The 18532-nt window shown below is 34.1% G+C and overlaps 1 protein-coding gene across 1 annotated transcript in view; it reads left to right on the plus strand.

The window, feature by feature from the left end:
• Positions 1-18532, plus strand: part of LOC136293946 (adhesion G protein-coupled receptor A3-like) — a 257200-nt gene that overhangs the window by 142940 nt on the left and 95728 nt on the right. Inside the window, exon 12 of the mRNA XM_066191148.1 lies at positions 1941-2156. Within this exon, the coding sequence (XP_066047245.1) occupies positions 1941-2156 (216 nt within the window). The remainder of the gene's footprint in view (positions 1-1940; positions 2157-18532) is intronic.

The following is an 18532-nucleotide window of genomic DNA, read 5'->3' on the forward strand; positions in this document are numbered from 1 at the left end:
CCTCCACCTACACAAGTGTGTCACTTGGTTACTGAGAGGTTGTCATTTGGAGACTAGGACATTGTCTTCTTGTCAGCTTCAACATTTAAGTAACAGAAATACATCTAAATCAGAAGCTTTAAAGTTATCCTTTTAAAAGTTCAGAAAAAATATTTTAAAGCTTTATTGTTCCTTGGGCTAGTTTCCTTGCTTGTTTGCTTTTAAACAACCTTTATTCTTTTCTCAATTGTCCACTGCATTTCCAAAAAAGCACTATTTAAATGTGAGTTCTGATACAGAGTCAATCACAGAAATAAAGTATAAAAATAAAAGCAACCAAAAAAAAAAAAAAAAAAAAAAAGAATTATAGAGAAAGCTAAATAGCATAATAGCCTCGGTTTGTTCACTGTATGTTTTTAGAAAAGCTGTCTTTCAAACAGAGACAAAAATATTTTGGGCTGTTTCTTAAAGGAAGTTTTTAATTTAATTCTCATTTACATGAAAGAATCAAATTTGCCAGAAGTATTTATATCAGGTGCATAGTGACAATAATACAACTTTTAGAAATATTTTGCAATATGACAGCTAGGAGGGCTCTGTTGTTTATATATGCCTTTCATTTAAATGGCAAGTGAAAAAGGTTGAGATTTTTTTCCCTGTCACTGCTTCAGGAAGATCTTGACATTACTGAAAACAGTAATTCTATGTACTCAGACTTAGATATGTGTCACTAACTGTATTGCCATGCTTCATCTTTTAGCTTCTTATGTTTTTCTGTAGGAGAAGTAGTTTACTGTTGAGTAAATTTGTAAAATTTGTAAATAAACAAAAGCTGTAGAGTATTTCTGGTATCATCTTATGCCATACCAAACATGTCTGTTCCTGGAGGCCAGCCAGGAAAGTGTCTCACAGAAGTTGCATCTGCTTTCTTTATTTTAGAAAACAACAAATAAAACACCCATGGCTTAGGTAGCCAATAGTTTCTAGTTCAGTTCCAAAGGAAAATAGAAGAGGAACTCTATAAACTGTGTCAGCCATATAACATTGAATCATAGAATCATTTAGATGGTCAAAGACCTTTAAGATCATTGAGTCCGACCAGTAATCCACCACTGCCAGGTCCGCAAATCACTAAACAATCTTTGCCTGGAAGCAGAAACCATATACTCCTATCAGTGTGGTACCCGTCCAGGGTAGTCCACCTGTTATAACACAAGCTGTTTGTCTCATGCACAGGCCTGTGATAAAATGAAAATGCTAGTTTAAGGGTAGAGATGCAGCTCTGCACTCTGCTGCAGGCTCCATCTCCATGCACTTCACTTTGCTGAAGGGTAGGTCACAGATGGACCGGTAACATGGTCTTGCATTGAACCATTTAGTCTTGTTCAGTGTTCTCATGGAACAAGACTGGTGAAAAGACTCAGCCACTTAATAGCTAAGAAGGTTCCTGTTTCATTTCTTAGATAAAAAGCACATTCTTATTTATTTTTTAAATAGTTCTTAAACCTGGTGTTGCTAGTTCACTTCATAACTCTATTGCTTTAATTCTAGATTCCATTGAAGCTGATAATTGCATTGAAGCTGATGGAATTGCAAAACTATATAATAATAACTAATGTAACTGGTAGAAACAGATCTGTATCTAGCTACATATCTATCTATCTATCTATCTCTATATCTATATCTATATCTACATCTATCAATACATCTCAGAAAGAAAGATGGAAGCAAACCCACTATGCTGTTGTAAAGTCCTGTATCATATTTTTATGAAGTTCTCCTTTCTTTCTCACCCCAAGAGTATATATATCTCTGTCTATATCTATATATATTTATCTCTGTGTGTGTACATGCACAATCCTTTGTTGAATATATGCAGTAAGTCCACAGTGCACATACAATTATTATGGCAAGTATGGTTAAATGAGTTTGTGACATAACTGTTCTCAATGTTTTCACAGGTATCTCGTAATATTGCTCTGGAAGCCTTTATGATCAAGCCCTCCAGTTTCACAGGAATGACTTGCACTGCCTACCAGAAGATATCTGCAAACTCAGACAAGTCAATGACTCCTGATTTGGGGAGATGGGAAGCAATTCACAATCCTGATCTGTTTTTGAATTTCAAGTGCAACACTGGCAATCTGGATGGTTCTTTGGTGAATTCTTCTACCAGGGTAAGTCAGTACAATTATGAATGTAAGTTCTCTGTTTTATTTATTTAGTGCTTTCAGTAGCATCTTTCGGCAGAATACTGATTTTTAAAATGCTTGCTTTACGTGTTGTTAACACTGTAAACTTATTAATAATTTCAGCATGTAAGTTGGCTTAAACTAGTGTATTGGGTGTAGCACATTTGGTTGTGCTAATGAATATTCCATTACATAATCAGACAGAATGCAGGATGTGAATAGAGATGAGTGAATGTCTTGTTCTTTCTGTCTCTGAGTCCAGTTCTGCAAACTTTTCTAAGTGTAAGCAATCTCTTTAAATTAATTTGGAAATACTTGTTTTAGTGAGGCACTCTCAAGGGGTTTTACATTGCAGAGATGTATTTTTTAGGGGAATTATCTTTACTTTCATAAATAATACTTTGCTATCTTCTGGACTTTATGCTGAGGGAGAATGTTTTGCTGGATTTTTGAGTAGTAGCTGAAGAAAATAGTAAACAAGCCTTTTAATAGAATACACTTGTTATCAAATAATGAAGTGTAACAATTAAATTTTGATCTAGCAGGAAATGGAATTTTGTATTTGGCTGAGCACGTTATTAAATTTAAGTATTAGTGCTGAATTTTTTGTTATCCTTCAACTGAATTTCAGTTTAATAGGCTTATTTATTGAAAGATTTACAATGACAAAATGATGCTTTTCTGAGCAATATTACTGGTTTATTGAACTTGAAAGTATTTTGATTGAAGTTTGGTGCAATTTCATCTGTATAGACTGTGCAGTCAGTTATATGGTTTTTTGTGCTCCCAGGATCTTCTGCTAAAAGGAGTCATCTTAATAATGCAAAACTAAGTTAAATTTGTTTCCTTTAATGGAGTTCATTTTTTTCTCTGAACACTTTTAACATTTCTGTCTATATGAAAAAGAAAGGTGTCTCTGAAAAGAAATGAGTTTGCTATTCATAAGGTGAAAACCAAATGTCAGAGATCTTAAAGACAGAGGATTGCTTCAAGAAGCAACCCTGAAACACTCTGAATTGTATGGGACAGTATTATTGCTATAGAAATATATATGGGATTACAGAAATGCGAAAGTTGTCTTTATTAGATCCACCAACATATTTTGTACTTCTTTGAAAACTGTGTACCAACATTTTTAGTAAATTAGTCTCTTTATAGTTGAATGGTCAAGCACTGGTGTATCTCTCTTTTATAAAAATCCTATCATAATTGCAGATTTCTGATCTCTTCTATCAGCTAGCATTTGTCAAATATGTTAAGCTAGACCCGTTATTTGAAGCCCCTTCCTGAAATGTTGTCAGAATGTCACCGTAATGATCTCAGTAAAATATTTTCTTTTACATTGTGAACTTACCTGACTTTACAAAATATAAAGAAGGGAAAATCTATTGATGATACAAAGAAGCTAGGAGAAAATGAGCTTATTCCGATGCAAAGCTATTTTGATGTATGTAATATATATTCTGATGGAAGTGACTTTATTAGGTGGATCTCTAGTTATCTATCACCTGTATATCAATTTGCAAAGATTGCAAGAGCACAATACAAGAGATTATGGACTCAGCTAAACGTTAGTTACGTGGCTTTAGGTTTTAACGTGAAAGTGTACTCAGGCTTTAAATGTGGTAGGGAAATAAGGAGACTGGATCTCTAACTTAATCCTGAACACAAGAAGTTTTCATTCACTACTCTCTGAAAATTTTAGGCTAAGCACTCCCTTAATTCATTCAGAAATTGGTTACATTTTTTCAGTGTTGAAGAGAATGATATATAGAATTGTAACTGTTAACAGAAAATGGAATTCTTTATCATCATCCACTGGCAAAATTATTCTATATTTGCTCATTGGAGGTAAACCCACTTGATTGTGCTATGCAAAGTTTAGGAAAATAGAGAATTTGTGATAGAAGTCAGAATTGCTTCTGTTATTATATCTGACCTTTAGAAGTTCATCTTAGATGCTGAGATTACTCTTACAGTCTTCCTGTATTTAGCATAGGATTAATAATGAAGAAGAAAAAACATCTAATTAAAAGCACCAAGTAGACATGGTAATCACAAATTTAGTTAACTTCTGATAAAAATATGAACATTTTTGCTTAGGAAGCTTATCAAAAGAGAATATTCAAATGTTTTTGTGCTGGAAAGTGTAGCCCTCTTCGAAATTACAGTTCTGTAAATCATCTGCTCACTAAGTAAAATGATTGGTAATGTTTTCTGTTGTTAAGAATTGCACTGATCAATTAAAAAAGTGAATCCTCATGAAGCAAAGTGTGGGCAGTAGAGGTAAAAGGGTTGATGCAGGTGAGCTCAAGCTTTCTTGTGAATACTAACAATGCTTTTGTAGCTGTCCATAGTGATATTTCCTGGTAGTGGTAGGAAATTGATACATATTTAGACAGTGGTATTCTGTCCATAATTTAGTCTGATCTGGTTATTTTGGGATAGACTGCCCCAAAACAGTTAAGAAATATTAAAATTTAAATAAATAAGTAAAAATAGTTTAAAAGGAATAGACTTTGAAAATTAAATCATTTAAAAGACACTGAAAGAAGTCCACCATTCAGAGAAATTGGGGAGATAGCTGTTAAAATATATCTGTATCCACTTATGGTTCTAATATATTTATAGACTAACTTGCAGTGTTTTCACTAAAGTTTTTTTAAATACCCTAAATTAAAACATTATTGCAGTTTGATGCAAAAATTTTCATTTTTAAATCTAATTCTGACTCTGTAGCCAGCTGCAAGTTTGAAAAAAATCATTTATCGCTGTTGGAGAAGTTTTGTCTGGTAGGACTTAGACACAAACGCCTTCTCTTAGATTCCATTTTTGCCATTAGTAGGGGGCTTTTGCTGCCTGACTGGACTCTACTGGGTGGGGAAAAAAAAAGGCTCAAATATATATTCTGAGTTTTTGTTACATTATTGTGACACACTGGTTGTTTTCCTCTCTGTTTAAGCAGCTTTAATGGGATCCTCCCACTCTGGGTCTCCAGACTGAGATCCTGCCACAGGAATGCTCCTGAGGCACAATTCTGTCCCATGAACTGCCTGTGGTGTGAGGATATCACGATAGTAATGTGAGGATCACACACCAGCCAGGCTGTAACATTTGAACTCGGACAATGTGAGAACAGTTTATGAAATTTTAGTGCCACTTAGTACGAATCCAGTGTCTGGTTCTCATTTGATACCACACCTGAAGCATACTTGGAAGCTAATCTTTGTTCCAACATGATTCTGGAAAATATCTCCAGTGTGCAAGGATAATCACTTGGACAGTTAATCCACCCTCTGACTCAGTAAAATTCCTTCAGTATAGAATGAACCTTTAAACTTCCCTGTACTATGGTAACGAAAAGTGCTTTTTATGATGGACTGTAAGCTTTGTATTTGTGCTTCAACTTTAAAGAAAGTATTTTTTAACATAATTTATAGTTTAAATGAGAAGTCTATTTCTATCTTTAATTATTCTCCTGACACACAAATTAATTGGAAGTGAGGTTTTGAAATTTCAGTAATGTGTATTTCATATGTAATCCCTGACTTCTGATTCTTCATGATGGTCTCCATGCATTCCCTTCAACTTTTCAATTCTGTTTATTTCTTCTATGGCTGAGCCAGGCTGACCTTTGGATTTTTCAGGTTGTATTACAGGTAGTGTCCATGTGATGAAATGGTAAAAGTTAAATTGGTACCAGACATGCTAACCACAAAAACAAATTCTGAAGTGCATTGACAAAATCCAATGATTACTTGCATGTACCATGTTGAGATACTGTAATTTTAGAAATATTCTTGTCTCAGATACATACCGGAAAATATAGAATCTATGTAAGAAAAGGTTTTATCTTGCATAAAATAAATTTCGATTGTCAGACCATAGATGTAATGTATACATAATGGTAAATTCATAGGTAAAAGTTACCAGGAATGGAGAAGAGAACTTAGATTTCCACCAAATAACAAAAGAGTAGAGTAATGCACAGAATTAAAAAGTCCAAAGAGGAAACGTGAAGGGGAAAATTATTGTTGTTGATATCATGAGGTTGTTCATCCATTTTAGGATGAACCATTTACCTTTTCCCAGTTTCAGAATGTATGTGTACAGAATATTGTCGATGCATAAAAATCAGCTCAGGAAAGTCAGAGTTAAAATAATGTATAGAATTGGTGAAAAATATAATACAAAATGAATATACTTCCTGTAACTTGCACAGAAGATGGCTATTATTGATTTTTCTGGTTCAGTCTATCAGAATAAATGTTCCCCACTCCAGATCTTCTTTCATTCCATGCTACATTAAAACCAAATACTTTTCAGTCTTCTGTTGAGAACATTCACGTTGAAATATTCAATATCCTCATACATCATATTAAGAAAATACCATCCCACAGTCAACAAAATACTGTTGTCCTACAGAACGTCACAGTATATTGGTAGGATAATTTTGTAGTTTTTTTCTAGTATGTAATAGTAATCATTTTTACTAGCTATGTAATAACTAGTAGGTTGATAGACATCATAAATGTAGCATGAATTATGTTGACATCATAATTTTCATTGTAATGGCCTCTAATTTCTGAGCACAGTTTGCTTTTTAGAGATTATTGCAGCACTTTCCTCATCAAATATGATGAACTTTGAGTATGTCTGCATCATACATGTTAGTACGAGATTATAATTTTTCTTTTTTTCCTCATTCTGTAATTTTTACAACTGCAGAAAACATACAATAAAGAAAAAATTGTCAGGTAAGCAGGACACCAGCAAACAAAACTTAGTTTCTCAGTTTTATATGTATGGCATGTTACAGAGAAACACTGGCCTGGATGCTGGAATACATAATATCAAAGCCTATTTTGTTTCAGAATATTTTACAAACATGTCAGGATTAAACATCCAGATTAAGGCATACCATATTATACATCAGAATTTGTCCTCTTCCCTTCCCTTTGGGAAGAAGTTTTGCCCATTTTTCTCTTTTCTCAATTGTCTTTCTATGTCTTAGTGCCCAAAGCATTTTGTTCTTCCCCTCTTGGATAATGACATTATTTGAAAAATTTTCCTGGAAACTTACAAGAGAGTTTGCTTGGGTGTAAATTTATAAATGGATTTTATAGTAACTAATCTAGGGCTGTTTCTCCTTCCTTTGTGAGTAGGTGGGTACTATCACAAAGCTATAGCTTAATGTGATGTAGGATGTAGGCATTTTAAAGTTTGTTTTATTTTACCCGCTTCATTCTTTTACATTTATTCTGTTTCTTAAAAAATCTTTTATAGTGGTTTTAATTCAATAGTTTTAATTTAATCTTCTAGTGGTTTTAATAGTGATTTAGAATATCTCCAGACATATCTATTTATTCAATATTCTAAATAATCACCTTCATTCTGGTTTTTGCATTCAAAAAGGGATATTTTATATTCCTCCTTATTCTTAGACATAATGTCTAAGAGGTATCAAAAAATAGCTGTTGGTATCTCATTACAGCCATGGAATCCTTGTTTTAAAATAAAATTAAAACTAAGTTAAAGCATTTAGAAGTATGATATATAAACTGGTATTTTCTGTGGAAGCATTAATTTGCTTGCAGTTGGGTTCAGATAGTACACTGAGTACTAGCTATGGAAAAAGTTGTAATGTCTGTCATTCAGCTAATTAGAGGGTTTAATTTCAAAATCAAAACCAGACAAGACGAACTGCACCTCTCTTCCTCTTTCCATATGCTCAAATCACATTTTTATATTGATTCCACTTACTAGTATTCCTTCTCAAGTGATGACATATTATATATTATATAGTAGGCGTGTATTTATGCCGACTATGACACCTGTAACGTTTGTAGTTTGGTGTTCTGTATTCAATATACCTTTGTTTTTCTTTTCTCTGTACAAGTTTCTGTGGCCCTTTATAATGTGGATGGTCATCCTGCACTTACAGATCTTTCTAAAGATTGAGAAAAATGGAACAGTGCCCAAATATTATTAATGCACGTGTGGAAAATGTCAATTATCTTAGGTATACAGAAGTGTTTCTACAATTCTTGTATTCATTTATCATATGTTTTAACATGTAAAATTTAAGGTACATTATGTTTTTGAAAGTGAGAAAAATTTATCACTTTTTTCTGTTTCATGGGTGCTTAGATTGAACTTTAATATGTATAACTACAAACTCATGCCCTTTTGATTAGTTTTTTTTTCATCCTTTGCCACTTCTCTTTCAGCAGATAAAAAGCTTATTCTGCAAATAACACCAGCCATCTGTGTGTTTTCTAAATTTCATTGATGTTACAGAAACATGTATTTTGTTTAAAACTTAAGTTCATCTAGCCATTTAGTCCTTCGCCCTTAATTCTCTGTACAGTTTGGAGTCCAAACTTGTATGTCTGAAGAAGTGAAAAGAAATATGAATAGCTTGAAGTGAATTAATATAAACAAAGAGACTGGGAGAATTAGCAACTTGTATTCAATATAAAATTGTGTTATTTGAACTCACATTTGCTTTCTTGTGAAACAAACTTTTATTCCTGAACACATGAATACTACTGATTTTATATATGCTGTCAATATGTATCCGAGAGATGTGCTGCCACTCTAATCCACAATGACTGAGTAAAAAAGAGTCTTCTGATTTTCAGCACCATTGCTCTTGTTACAGAAAAGTTCTCTTTGGAATTTCCCAAAGGGCATTATAAGATTAGTTTCCTTGTTATAAACCATCAGGCTCCTTCATGTGCATTCTGCTGTTAAATAATAGTTTGTACACTAATTAAGATAAACCACATAACAAAACCCCATTGACACCGTAACAGTTAATAACACAGAACATCAATTGTTGGAACATATTTTACATTTACTTGACGGTACAAAGGTAATAGTGACCATGTACAATACTGAATGCAAGTACAAATCTTAGCTCTGTATTGACTTTTGAGGACTTAACCCCCAATTTTATCTTTATATAAAATAAAATGCCCTTAATTTTCTTATGGTAAAAGTTTATGGTCAATAAACTTTTAACATTTTTATAGAACTCCCTGTGGAAGTTAAGTATTTTCAACTATTCTTTTCTAAACTCTTTTTTTTAATGTTTATTTTATTTTCTCAGGGTATGGTTGATGCCACATAATAGAGCATGCATCAGTATCCAATAAATAATTACATTTTGTTTCTCAAAATCTTTTTCACTACATGGTTACCTAGGTAATTGATTGTTGCCTATTTTAGAGAAGGCATTTCCAGTTCCTGAACTGATAATTTTAGTAACTGTGGAAGTGCCTTTCTTTCTTTCTTTCTTTCTTTCTTTCTTTCTTTCTTTCTTTCTTTCTTTCTTTCTTTCTTTCTTTCTTTCTTTCTTTCTTTCTTTCTTTCTTTCTTTCTTTCTTTCTTTCTTTCTTTCTTTCTTTCTTTCTTTCTTTCTTTCTTTCTTTCTTTCTTTCTTTCTTTCTTTCTTTCTTTCTTTCTTTCTTTCTTTCTTTCTTTCTTTCTTTCTCTCTCTCTCTTTCTTTCTTCTCTCTCTCTCTCTCTTTCTTTCTCTTTCTTTCTTTCTTTCTTTCTTTCTTTCTTTCTTTCTTTCTTTCTTTCTTTCTTTCTTTCTTTCTTTCTTTCTTTCTTTCTTTCTTTCTTTCTTTCTTTCTTTCTTTCTTTCTTTCTTTCTTTCTTTCTTTCTTTCTTTCTTTCTTTCTTTCTTTCTTTCTTTCTTTCTTTCTTTCTTTCTTTCTTTCTTTCTTTCTTTTTCTTCCTTCCTTCCTTCCTTCCTTCCTTCCTTCCTTCCTTCCTTCCTTCCTTCCTTCCTTCCTTCCTTCCTTCCTCCCTCCCTCCCTCCCTCCCTCCCTCCCTCCCTCCCTCTTTTCAGTGTTGGTTTGCTGGCTTATGTTGGACCACAAATACACTGAGTTCTGTCTATTCAGTTCAATCTAAAATAAATTGATTATTAAGAGGTGAAAAGGTTGGATATTTTTTCTGAATCTGGATTATTATCATAGAAATTCTTGATTGTTTCCTGACTTTTTTGTCTCCAGCTGGATGTGATAATCTGAGGAAATGGTACACAGCACACAGGTGAGGAGGCTGCTTTGGAACAGGCAAACCCTGTACATGGTATAAAGGGTAGACCCTTTCTCCTTATGAAAGTGGCCATATTTGCTGGCACTTCTCTTCAGGAAAAGCAGAAGTATATGAGGTCATGTATTGAAGACTGTTGAGTGGGTTTTATGTACCAAGAGGAATTAATCTGTGTGATTTTCTGTGTAGTAGTTAGAGCACTATATTTGCTATGTTGTAGGAACTTTCCAAAGGATATGTACAGATGTGTATATCTCCAGACAGCTAGTCATTACTGAGTATGTAAGTGGAAATCAGCAATGGAATGCAAGTTTTCCAGGAGGTGGGTATGTTACTTCTATGTTTTATGCACAGTTTAGACCTAGGGTTGCAATTAGGTAGAATACCTCTTGTAAAGTGACTTATGAAGAGACAGCTATACCAGTGAGTTGATTCATGAACCAGACTTGAATGGTTCAGAACTGTCCTTGTGACAAAGGAACTGAAATTTCAGTTAAAATATTTCTGCCAATATTGCCTTTTTATTTGCTGAAGAAATTATTTAATTGGACGATGTTGTTTCTGTGGTTTTGGTGTGCTTAGCTGGGAGAAGGAGTTCACTCCTAATTTCTTTTTTAGCTCCAGAAAAAAACACATACTAGTACAAATCGCTAACATTTCTTTTGTGGGTTGAAGGATTTAATATTTCTCTGCTTAATTGACTGTTACCATTTTGTAGAACTTGTGAGATGTGTTCTTTGTCAGGGTGAATTCAGAAGTACTTTGCATAGTCTGACTTGTCTCTAAAAATAGATATAAAATTCTGTGAAGTAACAAACCTTCTTGCAGTAGTTGTTGATGTATTAAAGTGGTGTTCACTAGAAATATATAGACTATTTAATCTATAAGAATTATTTTTGTATTATTTTAAAAACAATGTAAAATTTTGGTATTTTCTTCTGTGAAAAGAATGATAAACTTGTAGTCATCTATGAGCATATGTGCACATAAACCCATGTTTATAAAAAATGACCTGAAGGAAAGGCCTGAATGTCATGGAGAAAAGGAGGTTTGGGAGGACCTTATTGCTTCACAACACCTGAAAGAAGACTATAGTCGAGTGGGGCTCAGACTTTTCTCTCAGGTAACGAGTGACAAAGCAAGAGTAAATGGCCTCAAATTGCACCAGGGAAGGTTTTATTAGATATTAGGAAAACCTTCTTCACGGAGAGGGTTATTAGACTTTGGAACAGGCTGCCCAGGGAAGTGGTGAAGTCACTCAAGTGACTCAAAAAATGTGTTCAAGATATTGAATAAGAGCCCCAAAAATGTGTGTATTTTGTGTTGAGGAAATGGTTTAGCAGTGAACATGGCAGTGCTGGGTTAACTGTTGGGCTTGGTGATTTTAGAGGCCTTTCCCAAACTTAACAGTTCCATGTTTCTGTATTTCTTGGTTTTGAGGACTGGAATCCTGCTTTCTGTGCATATGGGGTTAGCAACAGTTTTTCTGGAAGGATAGTGCACATGGACAGGTAATAATATATGTTTATTGGTGCCTAGTAGGTATTTGAGTTTAAACTATTTTCTGAACTTTGAAAATATAAATATAACACAGAGGGAAAATTAAGTAGAAGAGAGTGAGGCAAGGAGAGGGGAAGGGGGCAGAATTAGTGAACTTACTAGAATCAATTTCCTGAGTTTACAGTTCTCATTCTCTGCTATAACATATAGTGTTGGAGTGTGTGGGAAGAAGGAGAAATTTTCATGGTGAGGGAGGCGGAGGAGGTTGTTTACTTGGGGTTTTTTAACAGAAAAACTTTGACAAGATTTGTGATACTAGGAGAGTTGACTGTGACTATAATGATTCATTCTTGTCTGTCATTTTAGACTGAATGTCATGTGCTACACTTTGAAAATAGGCTGTAAAAGCGCATGACTGCTGTCCCAGTGGGCATCTCAAAAAGTTGCGCATAGTATTTCTCGAGCCCATCTCAATGAAAAATTTATTTTTTAGCTAAATTAATATTGATATGCTGATTCATGTTTATGCTGTGAGCTCTTTCTGCATTATTGATTTATGTATGGTTGGCATAATATATATCAAATATATCAAGGAAAGCTTGTAAATTTGTTGAACTGTAATTGAATATAGTACAGATGGGATCATACCATTATTTCTTGATTGTGAGTTATGAGAATCCCATTTCTAAACTTCCATAGTTCTACATAAGAGATAGTTCATTATTCTAAACTATTGTTATTGTGCTCCCATAATGTCCTAGAAAGTGAAGGAACTTACAGGCGTTAATTGATTTTCCAAATCATCAGTGAAGGAACTTACTATTTTTAATGCCAGGTTAGTTTGTAGTGAAGCACATAAGCTCTGCTTTACAGAGAAAGGAATTCTACACAGATATTCACTGTTTGACCTCAGACATGGACAGCCATTCTTTGTGAAGTTAATTGGCTTCATAATCTTGTTTTAGTGAATAAAACTCATACACAGATTTCTTTAGTTTCTAAGACTTCATGATGAAATAAAGAGGGATTTCCTTAATGAATTTGATTTTTTAAAAAAGGGGTTAAATGACTCATCATCCAGGCCTTTTACTGCTTTCTTCTCTTGACATCAATGAGTAACTAAAGCATAATTTAAAACAATACTAACCAAAAGTTACAATTTACTTAAAATAGCTAGAAATATTAAGTACTTCAGTAAGAATTTTGAATCTAATGTTGTTTCAAGTGCTAGTGAGAAGTGTTGAATTTAGGGATATAAGGAAAGTTGCAAAGGGTCAGTCCAAAATTCTATTTTGACTTGTTTCTTACCTCTGGTAGGAGTCTAAGGTTGGAAGCTTTGGGAGAGAAGTATATATGGAAATGGAAATGCAGTGGTACATCTCTGTCATATGCACCTGTTATGCCTCATGGCTTTCCTCAACAGCAGACTGTATCCAGAAGATGGTCAATACAGGAAATTGGTTCCTTTTTTTGGGAAAAAATTATCTCAACTTCAGATACATCTTAATAGTTTAGGTCTTATAGCACCACACTTGGATTTCTGTTTTCACTAAGCTACATTATGTTTATTATTCTATGTAGAAGTAGCTCTTTTTCTTAATGTGCCAAGAATGCAAATGTCCAAACCTGAGAACAGGAGTGATGATGATTGCTAAAAGGTCCACATCCTCTCTGTGTGCATGGGAATACATATTTATACAAGATCAAACTACAGTCCTGGAGTTTTTCTGCCATTAATCCTTGTCCTGAATTTTTTAAATACACCCTGCATTACTGCTAAGAAGAAAAAAAAGAGGAAAAAGATATTGTCCAATTGTTTTAGCTCAAAACAGGCTGTAGGCTATGAATTTGGAGGGACAAGATACCAGTGAATCGTATTCTTCTCCTAAATGTAGGTTAAAGCCCTTCAGACTAGAACTCTGATGAACCACAATTGCAAACTACAATGGCTAATTCGATATGTACAGGTCATACAGTAGATGTAACAGCTGTGTAGTGTATGCTTCACTGACCAGCATATGCTGCTGTTTTAAAGGAAAAGAGTAATCTTAGGAGTTGACACTTGAAGAAAAAAACCTGCATTCCTGTGACATTTTATTGTAGAAAGTCTCCAGTATTTCATAAGCTCTATTTGATCAGTACTGTGTAAAGTGTCTTAACAGATTCCAAACTCTTACTAAATATAGTCTAGTAAAGTTGCATGTAATTATCAGAGTCATTGAACTGGAGAGTTATTTACAGCTATGTTCTGTTTCTTCAGCCTTTATCACTGCACTTCTATCTTCAGCCACTTCACTGCACTATCTGATTATAGCAGTCACGTACAGAAATGCCACAGAATATCAAACATCCTGTTTAAGTGGTACTGATCATTTAAATGTGTAAATTCCTAATTTCCACGTAGAATAGAATTAAATATGTATTCCAAACTATCGTAATAACTCCTGTTCACCAGAACTATGGTTTTCAGTCTTGTGCACTTTCAGAGTACTTGACTGATTTGGCATCTATATGTTAATCCTTATTTTTCAGAAATTTCATGTCTGATTTTAATGAAGTCTGTAGTAAATAAATGTCTAACATGAGTGTATGTCAGAATGTATGTAGTATATTTAAATAAAGCGCATCTTACCCTTAGAGTTTAGTTTAATTCTGTCAAATAACAAATTAAATCAGATGGCAGCATCAAGCTTCAGCAATAAGTTTTCCTCCACAGTGCAACTGCAAGAATTTCTGCAAGGAAGGAACTTTCAAACAGAATCAGACTCACTGGGTACCTTTTGCTACAGTGCTTCTCAGTGTCTTGGTTCTTGGGAATTCATTAATGTGTGGAAAATCACTCTAGACATAGTTGAAAACTAGCAGTGAATGTTCAAATCTGTTAATAACTGACTGTTTCCAATAAATACTTAGAAAGCCTAGTGCTGCACTATTTGGGCCTGATTTACCATTGTATAATCTCAATGAAATCAGTGCAATGAAATCTGTATTTATTTTGGCTAAAAATATGTGTATTCCTGAAAATACCTTATCCAGTTTGTTAGCACTTAAACAAAAAAGCAAACATAAAAATAGTGACTAGGACACTATTTTCTATTCTCATTTTAAAAACTTTAATAGGTTATCTTTTTCATTTAGCATTAAACTCAGGGATACTCTAATATAAATCAAACTTAAACCATCAGCAAATGTAAGATAATTCAGACACTATAAGCATGAACTGGTAACCAGTTGCTTTTTGTAATTGTCTGCTAATCCTTGATACATGGTAACATATTTGTTCAGCTTTATGCTGGTACCCCTTGCTCTACCTAGTATCTGTCCTCTGGCAATTCTGTTTCTTCTAATACACTATTGCCACTAGGAAGAATAAGATAGATAGATGATGCTGATTTTCTTTCCCGGATGCTTTCTGTACAAGCATATACAAAGGACATTTGTACAGTCAATAAGAGCTACCAAGTATTTGCTGATTTCTCAGTATCCTTGAAAGTGGTACAACAGTAAATCTTGTTTGCCTTATATTTCAGTCCAATGGATAATGGAAGCTTTTAATAATTATTAAGACCTGAGAATAAGCTTCCTTTAAGATGAAATTGGTCTTCTGAAACTGGGAAATGGGTAGGAGAATCAAAAATGAAGTATACCTTCTGTAGGCAAAATGTGCAGATGTGTCATGTGAACTTATTATATAACCTGAAGAGTCAGGGAGGAGATGTTTATTCAGCTCAATGAACAAGTACTGGAGTGAGGTTCAAAACTTTAGGACACTAAATTAAACATCATCAGTGCCAGAAAGGAACAGGCTACAGCTTACACATACAGCTATAGTGATGTCTTCATGCAACTAGGAAGAAGAAAAAAGTGTAGGAAAATTCTTCCAGGGCTAAAATTCTTTTTCTCCTGTTGTCATTAGCTTTGCTGGTAGGTTTTTTTGTGCTGCTGTGAAACCATATCATGCTGATTTACAAAGAAGAACTAATGATACAAACTCCATTTTACTTTGCAGTTGAAAGGGTTTGAAAGAGCACAAGCCTCTCTCCTCTGTAGGTGTCAACATATACATATTGCAATAAAGCATCAAAATTGAAATAATGCCAAAAATTGTGTTTGAAAGTAGTAAGTTCTGAGGTGCTGAAGATACTATCTTGGAAATACTTTTCTAGTGGCACTCCATGCATGATTTCTTCAGTTCCCTTTGTAATCACTTTAAGGGTTTTGCCTACGTGCAGACACAGAGGAAAATTAATCTGAATGAATTTTGAAAGTGTTTAAGTAAAACTCTAAGTAGGCACCCTTATCCAGAATCAAAGTAGTTTTGACTCAGTTCAGCTGAATTGAATTAATTTAGAAATGAATTCAGCTAAATTGAATTAGGGCCACTTAGTTATGAAGGTGTCAACAGGAATGTCTAAGTACAGCTTATTAGCTTTAAGACTTTTAATAACTTGTTCTAACTTTTCTCGATCATCACTTACATATATTCTTAACACACGTACATTCTCCAGATTTTCCCAAAGATTTTCCTGTGGAGTTTCAGACACTCATTCTATAATACTTCTGCCATGTAGAACAACTTTGGCTTTCTTTGCCTAATCTGTCTTGAAAACATATTTTTCCATTCCCTCTTTCTCCATCTCACCTTGTTTTTTCATTCTAGTCATGGTTTCATCTGTTAATCCATGCAGTAAGGACTGACGGACCTGTCATGCTCCCAGTAATTAGTATGTAGTCAGTTTTCACTGTGGAACTCCATATTGGAAATTGCTGTATGCTTTTTCTCCCATGGCATCAGTATAGCTCAAAAAGCCCTGTAACAACCTGAAGTGGACCTTTGTAAAATGCAGTGCTCAGAAATTACTAGTGAGGCTTCAGAGCCTAAACATGTGCTCTGGGTGCTTCGCTTGACAGTAGCATCTTTGAGATATCATTGTCAACAGTTTTACACTGTTATGTAATAGTAGCTATCTTTAACAGCTAGTTTACTTGCTCTCTTATATTAACATTAATTTAAAGAAATACCATGAAAGGATAAAAAAAAAAAAAAATTCCAGGGTTGATTTTTTTATGAGCTATGAATGGCAACAAAATGAAAATGCAGTAAATATCAATTTACTGCAGTTAGGTTACATAACAGGGTCATGCAGGCAACCCAGGCAAAGCACAATCTAAAATTCAGTAAATATATGTATTAATTCCTCAGATTTGATCTCCATAAAATAAACAAGCATGTAAATCTTAAATGAAGCTGAGTGAAGAAAAACTCTGTGAGGAGCCTCAGGTACATAACATTTTCACAAATCTGCTGACAGAGCATGTCAAGACAGCCAGCTGCTTTTGTCATCTTATATCTGTTTGTATTTTCCTATAGGATTGGCTCCTGAGTACTTATTTTGTAGTACAAGCACATTATAACCCTTAAGCAGGAAGATAAATGCTTAGAGCTGATTCAGTTAGACTGTTTGTTGAAATAAATCCTGCTCCTTACTGCCTCATCACAGGGAGCTTTGCAGGCTGTCACTGTTTTGTAAGGACTAACGACTCTCATGTTCTTTGAAAGAAGTGTCTTCATTTTCAGGTTCATAATACCTAACTGTGCTCAGACAAACTTGGAATTTCTTGTATTCCAACAGATTGTGAGGCTTGTAGAGTAGTATGAGTTATAGTAGTGAATCCATCACAGCTGTACCTGTTACGAATCCATGGCAAAGTACGGGAGCATTACAGCAGTAAATCCTGCTTTGATGATTATTGACATGACAGGCCATTTTCTTTCTGATTGACTCCCCAGAGCATTAGATACACACAAATCCCTACTAATAGAGTCCTCTATGAAGGAGTTACAATTTGTTCTAAGATCTGCTACTCTATGAATTTCATATGCTCTGACATAGTCACAATGCCACCCTCTTTCTTTTCTAAATGCTACATTGTCTTTGAAAAATTAGGTTTTTAAGAAAACAATCAATGCCTGCTGTTTTTTTGGGGTTTTTTTGTTTGTTTTTGGTTTTGTTTTTGTTTTTTTTTAAATCCTTGCCTAAGAATTCCTTAGAACTTAAGTCTGACCTTCTGAAGTCTTGGCCATGAGGAATTTGCTTATTCATTGAGCAAGTCTTAAATAATTATTACAAATTAAGACAATCTGACTTATTTATCTTCCACTAATTTTTCAGTTTCTTCTATGGCATTTTTATTTCCCTTTCTTTTTACTGTGGTGTTCTTTATGTCTTTTTTTCTTTTTAGGATTTAGTTTTTACTTTGATTCTGATTCCTGTAGAGGAAGGCAGTACATGAGAAACTAATCAGGTAATTTGTTTCTTTTTCCAATAACATACTAATGCACTGCTTATCACTTCAGATGGTATTTAGCTCTTTTGGGCTATTTTTCATTTTTTTTTCCTTTCTCTTCTCTTGGAAGAAGAAGCTGTCAGACACATCTTGCTCTTTGGCTGCTTGTGATACTTCTGCTTAGGCTCTGCAGATGAGGTGACTACCATTCTGTAACAGGCAGAAAAACTCACCAGAGGGGAGGTCTGGGCAGGGACTGAATACACAGGTCCACTTCTGCACTGCAGAAATTTTCAGGAAATTGGTGGTTTATTATCATATAAAGGCAGAATGTCATCTATTTAGCGATATGCTGCTCCCATAGATGGAGAAGGCTTTGAAAGCTCTTTTATTGGGATATTTTTAGTAATCCTAACTGAATGTTTGGTAGAGGAATTTTATTTTCAGTAACTATAAAAATGAGTGTTATGATTGCCTAAAGTTAAAATTATTTTGAATGTTAG

Source organism: Chamaea fasciata, unplaced genomic scaffold (assembly GCF_029207755.1).
Source record: "Chamaea fasciata isolate MVZ Bird 193981 ecotype frontalis unplaced genomic scaffold, bChaFas1.0.hap1 SCAF_9, whole genome shotgun sequence".
NCBI lineage: Eukaryota > Metazoa > Chordata > Aves > Passeriformes > Sylviidae > Chamaea > Chamaea fasciata.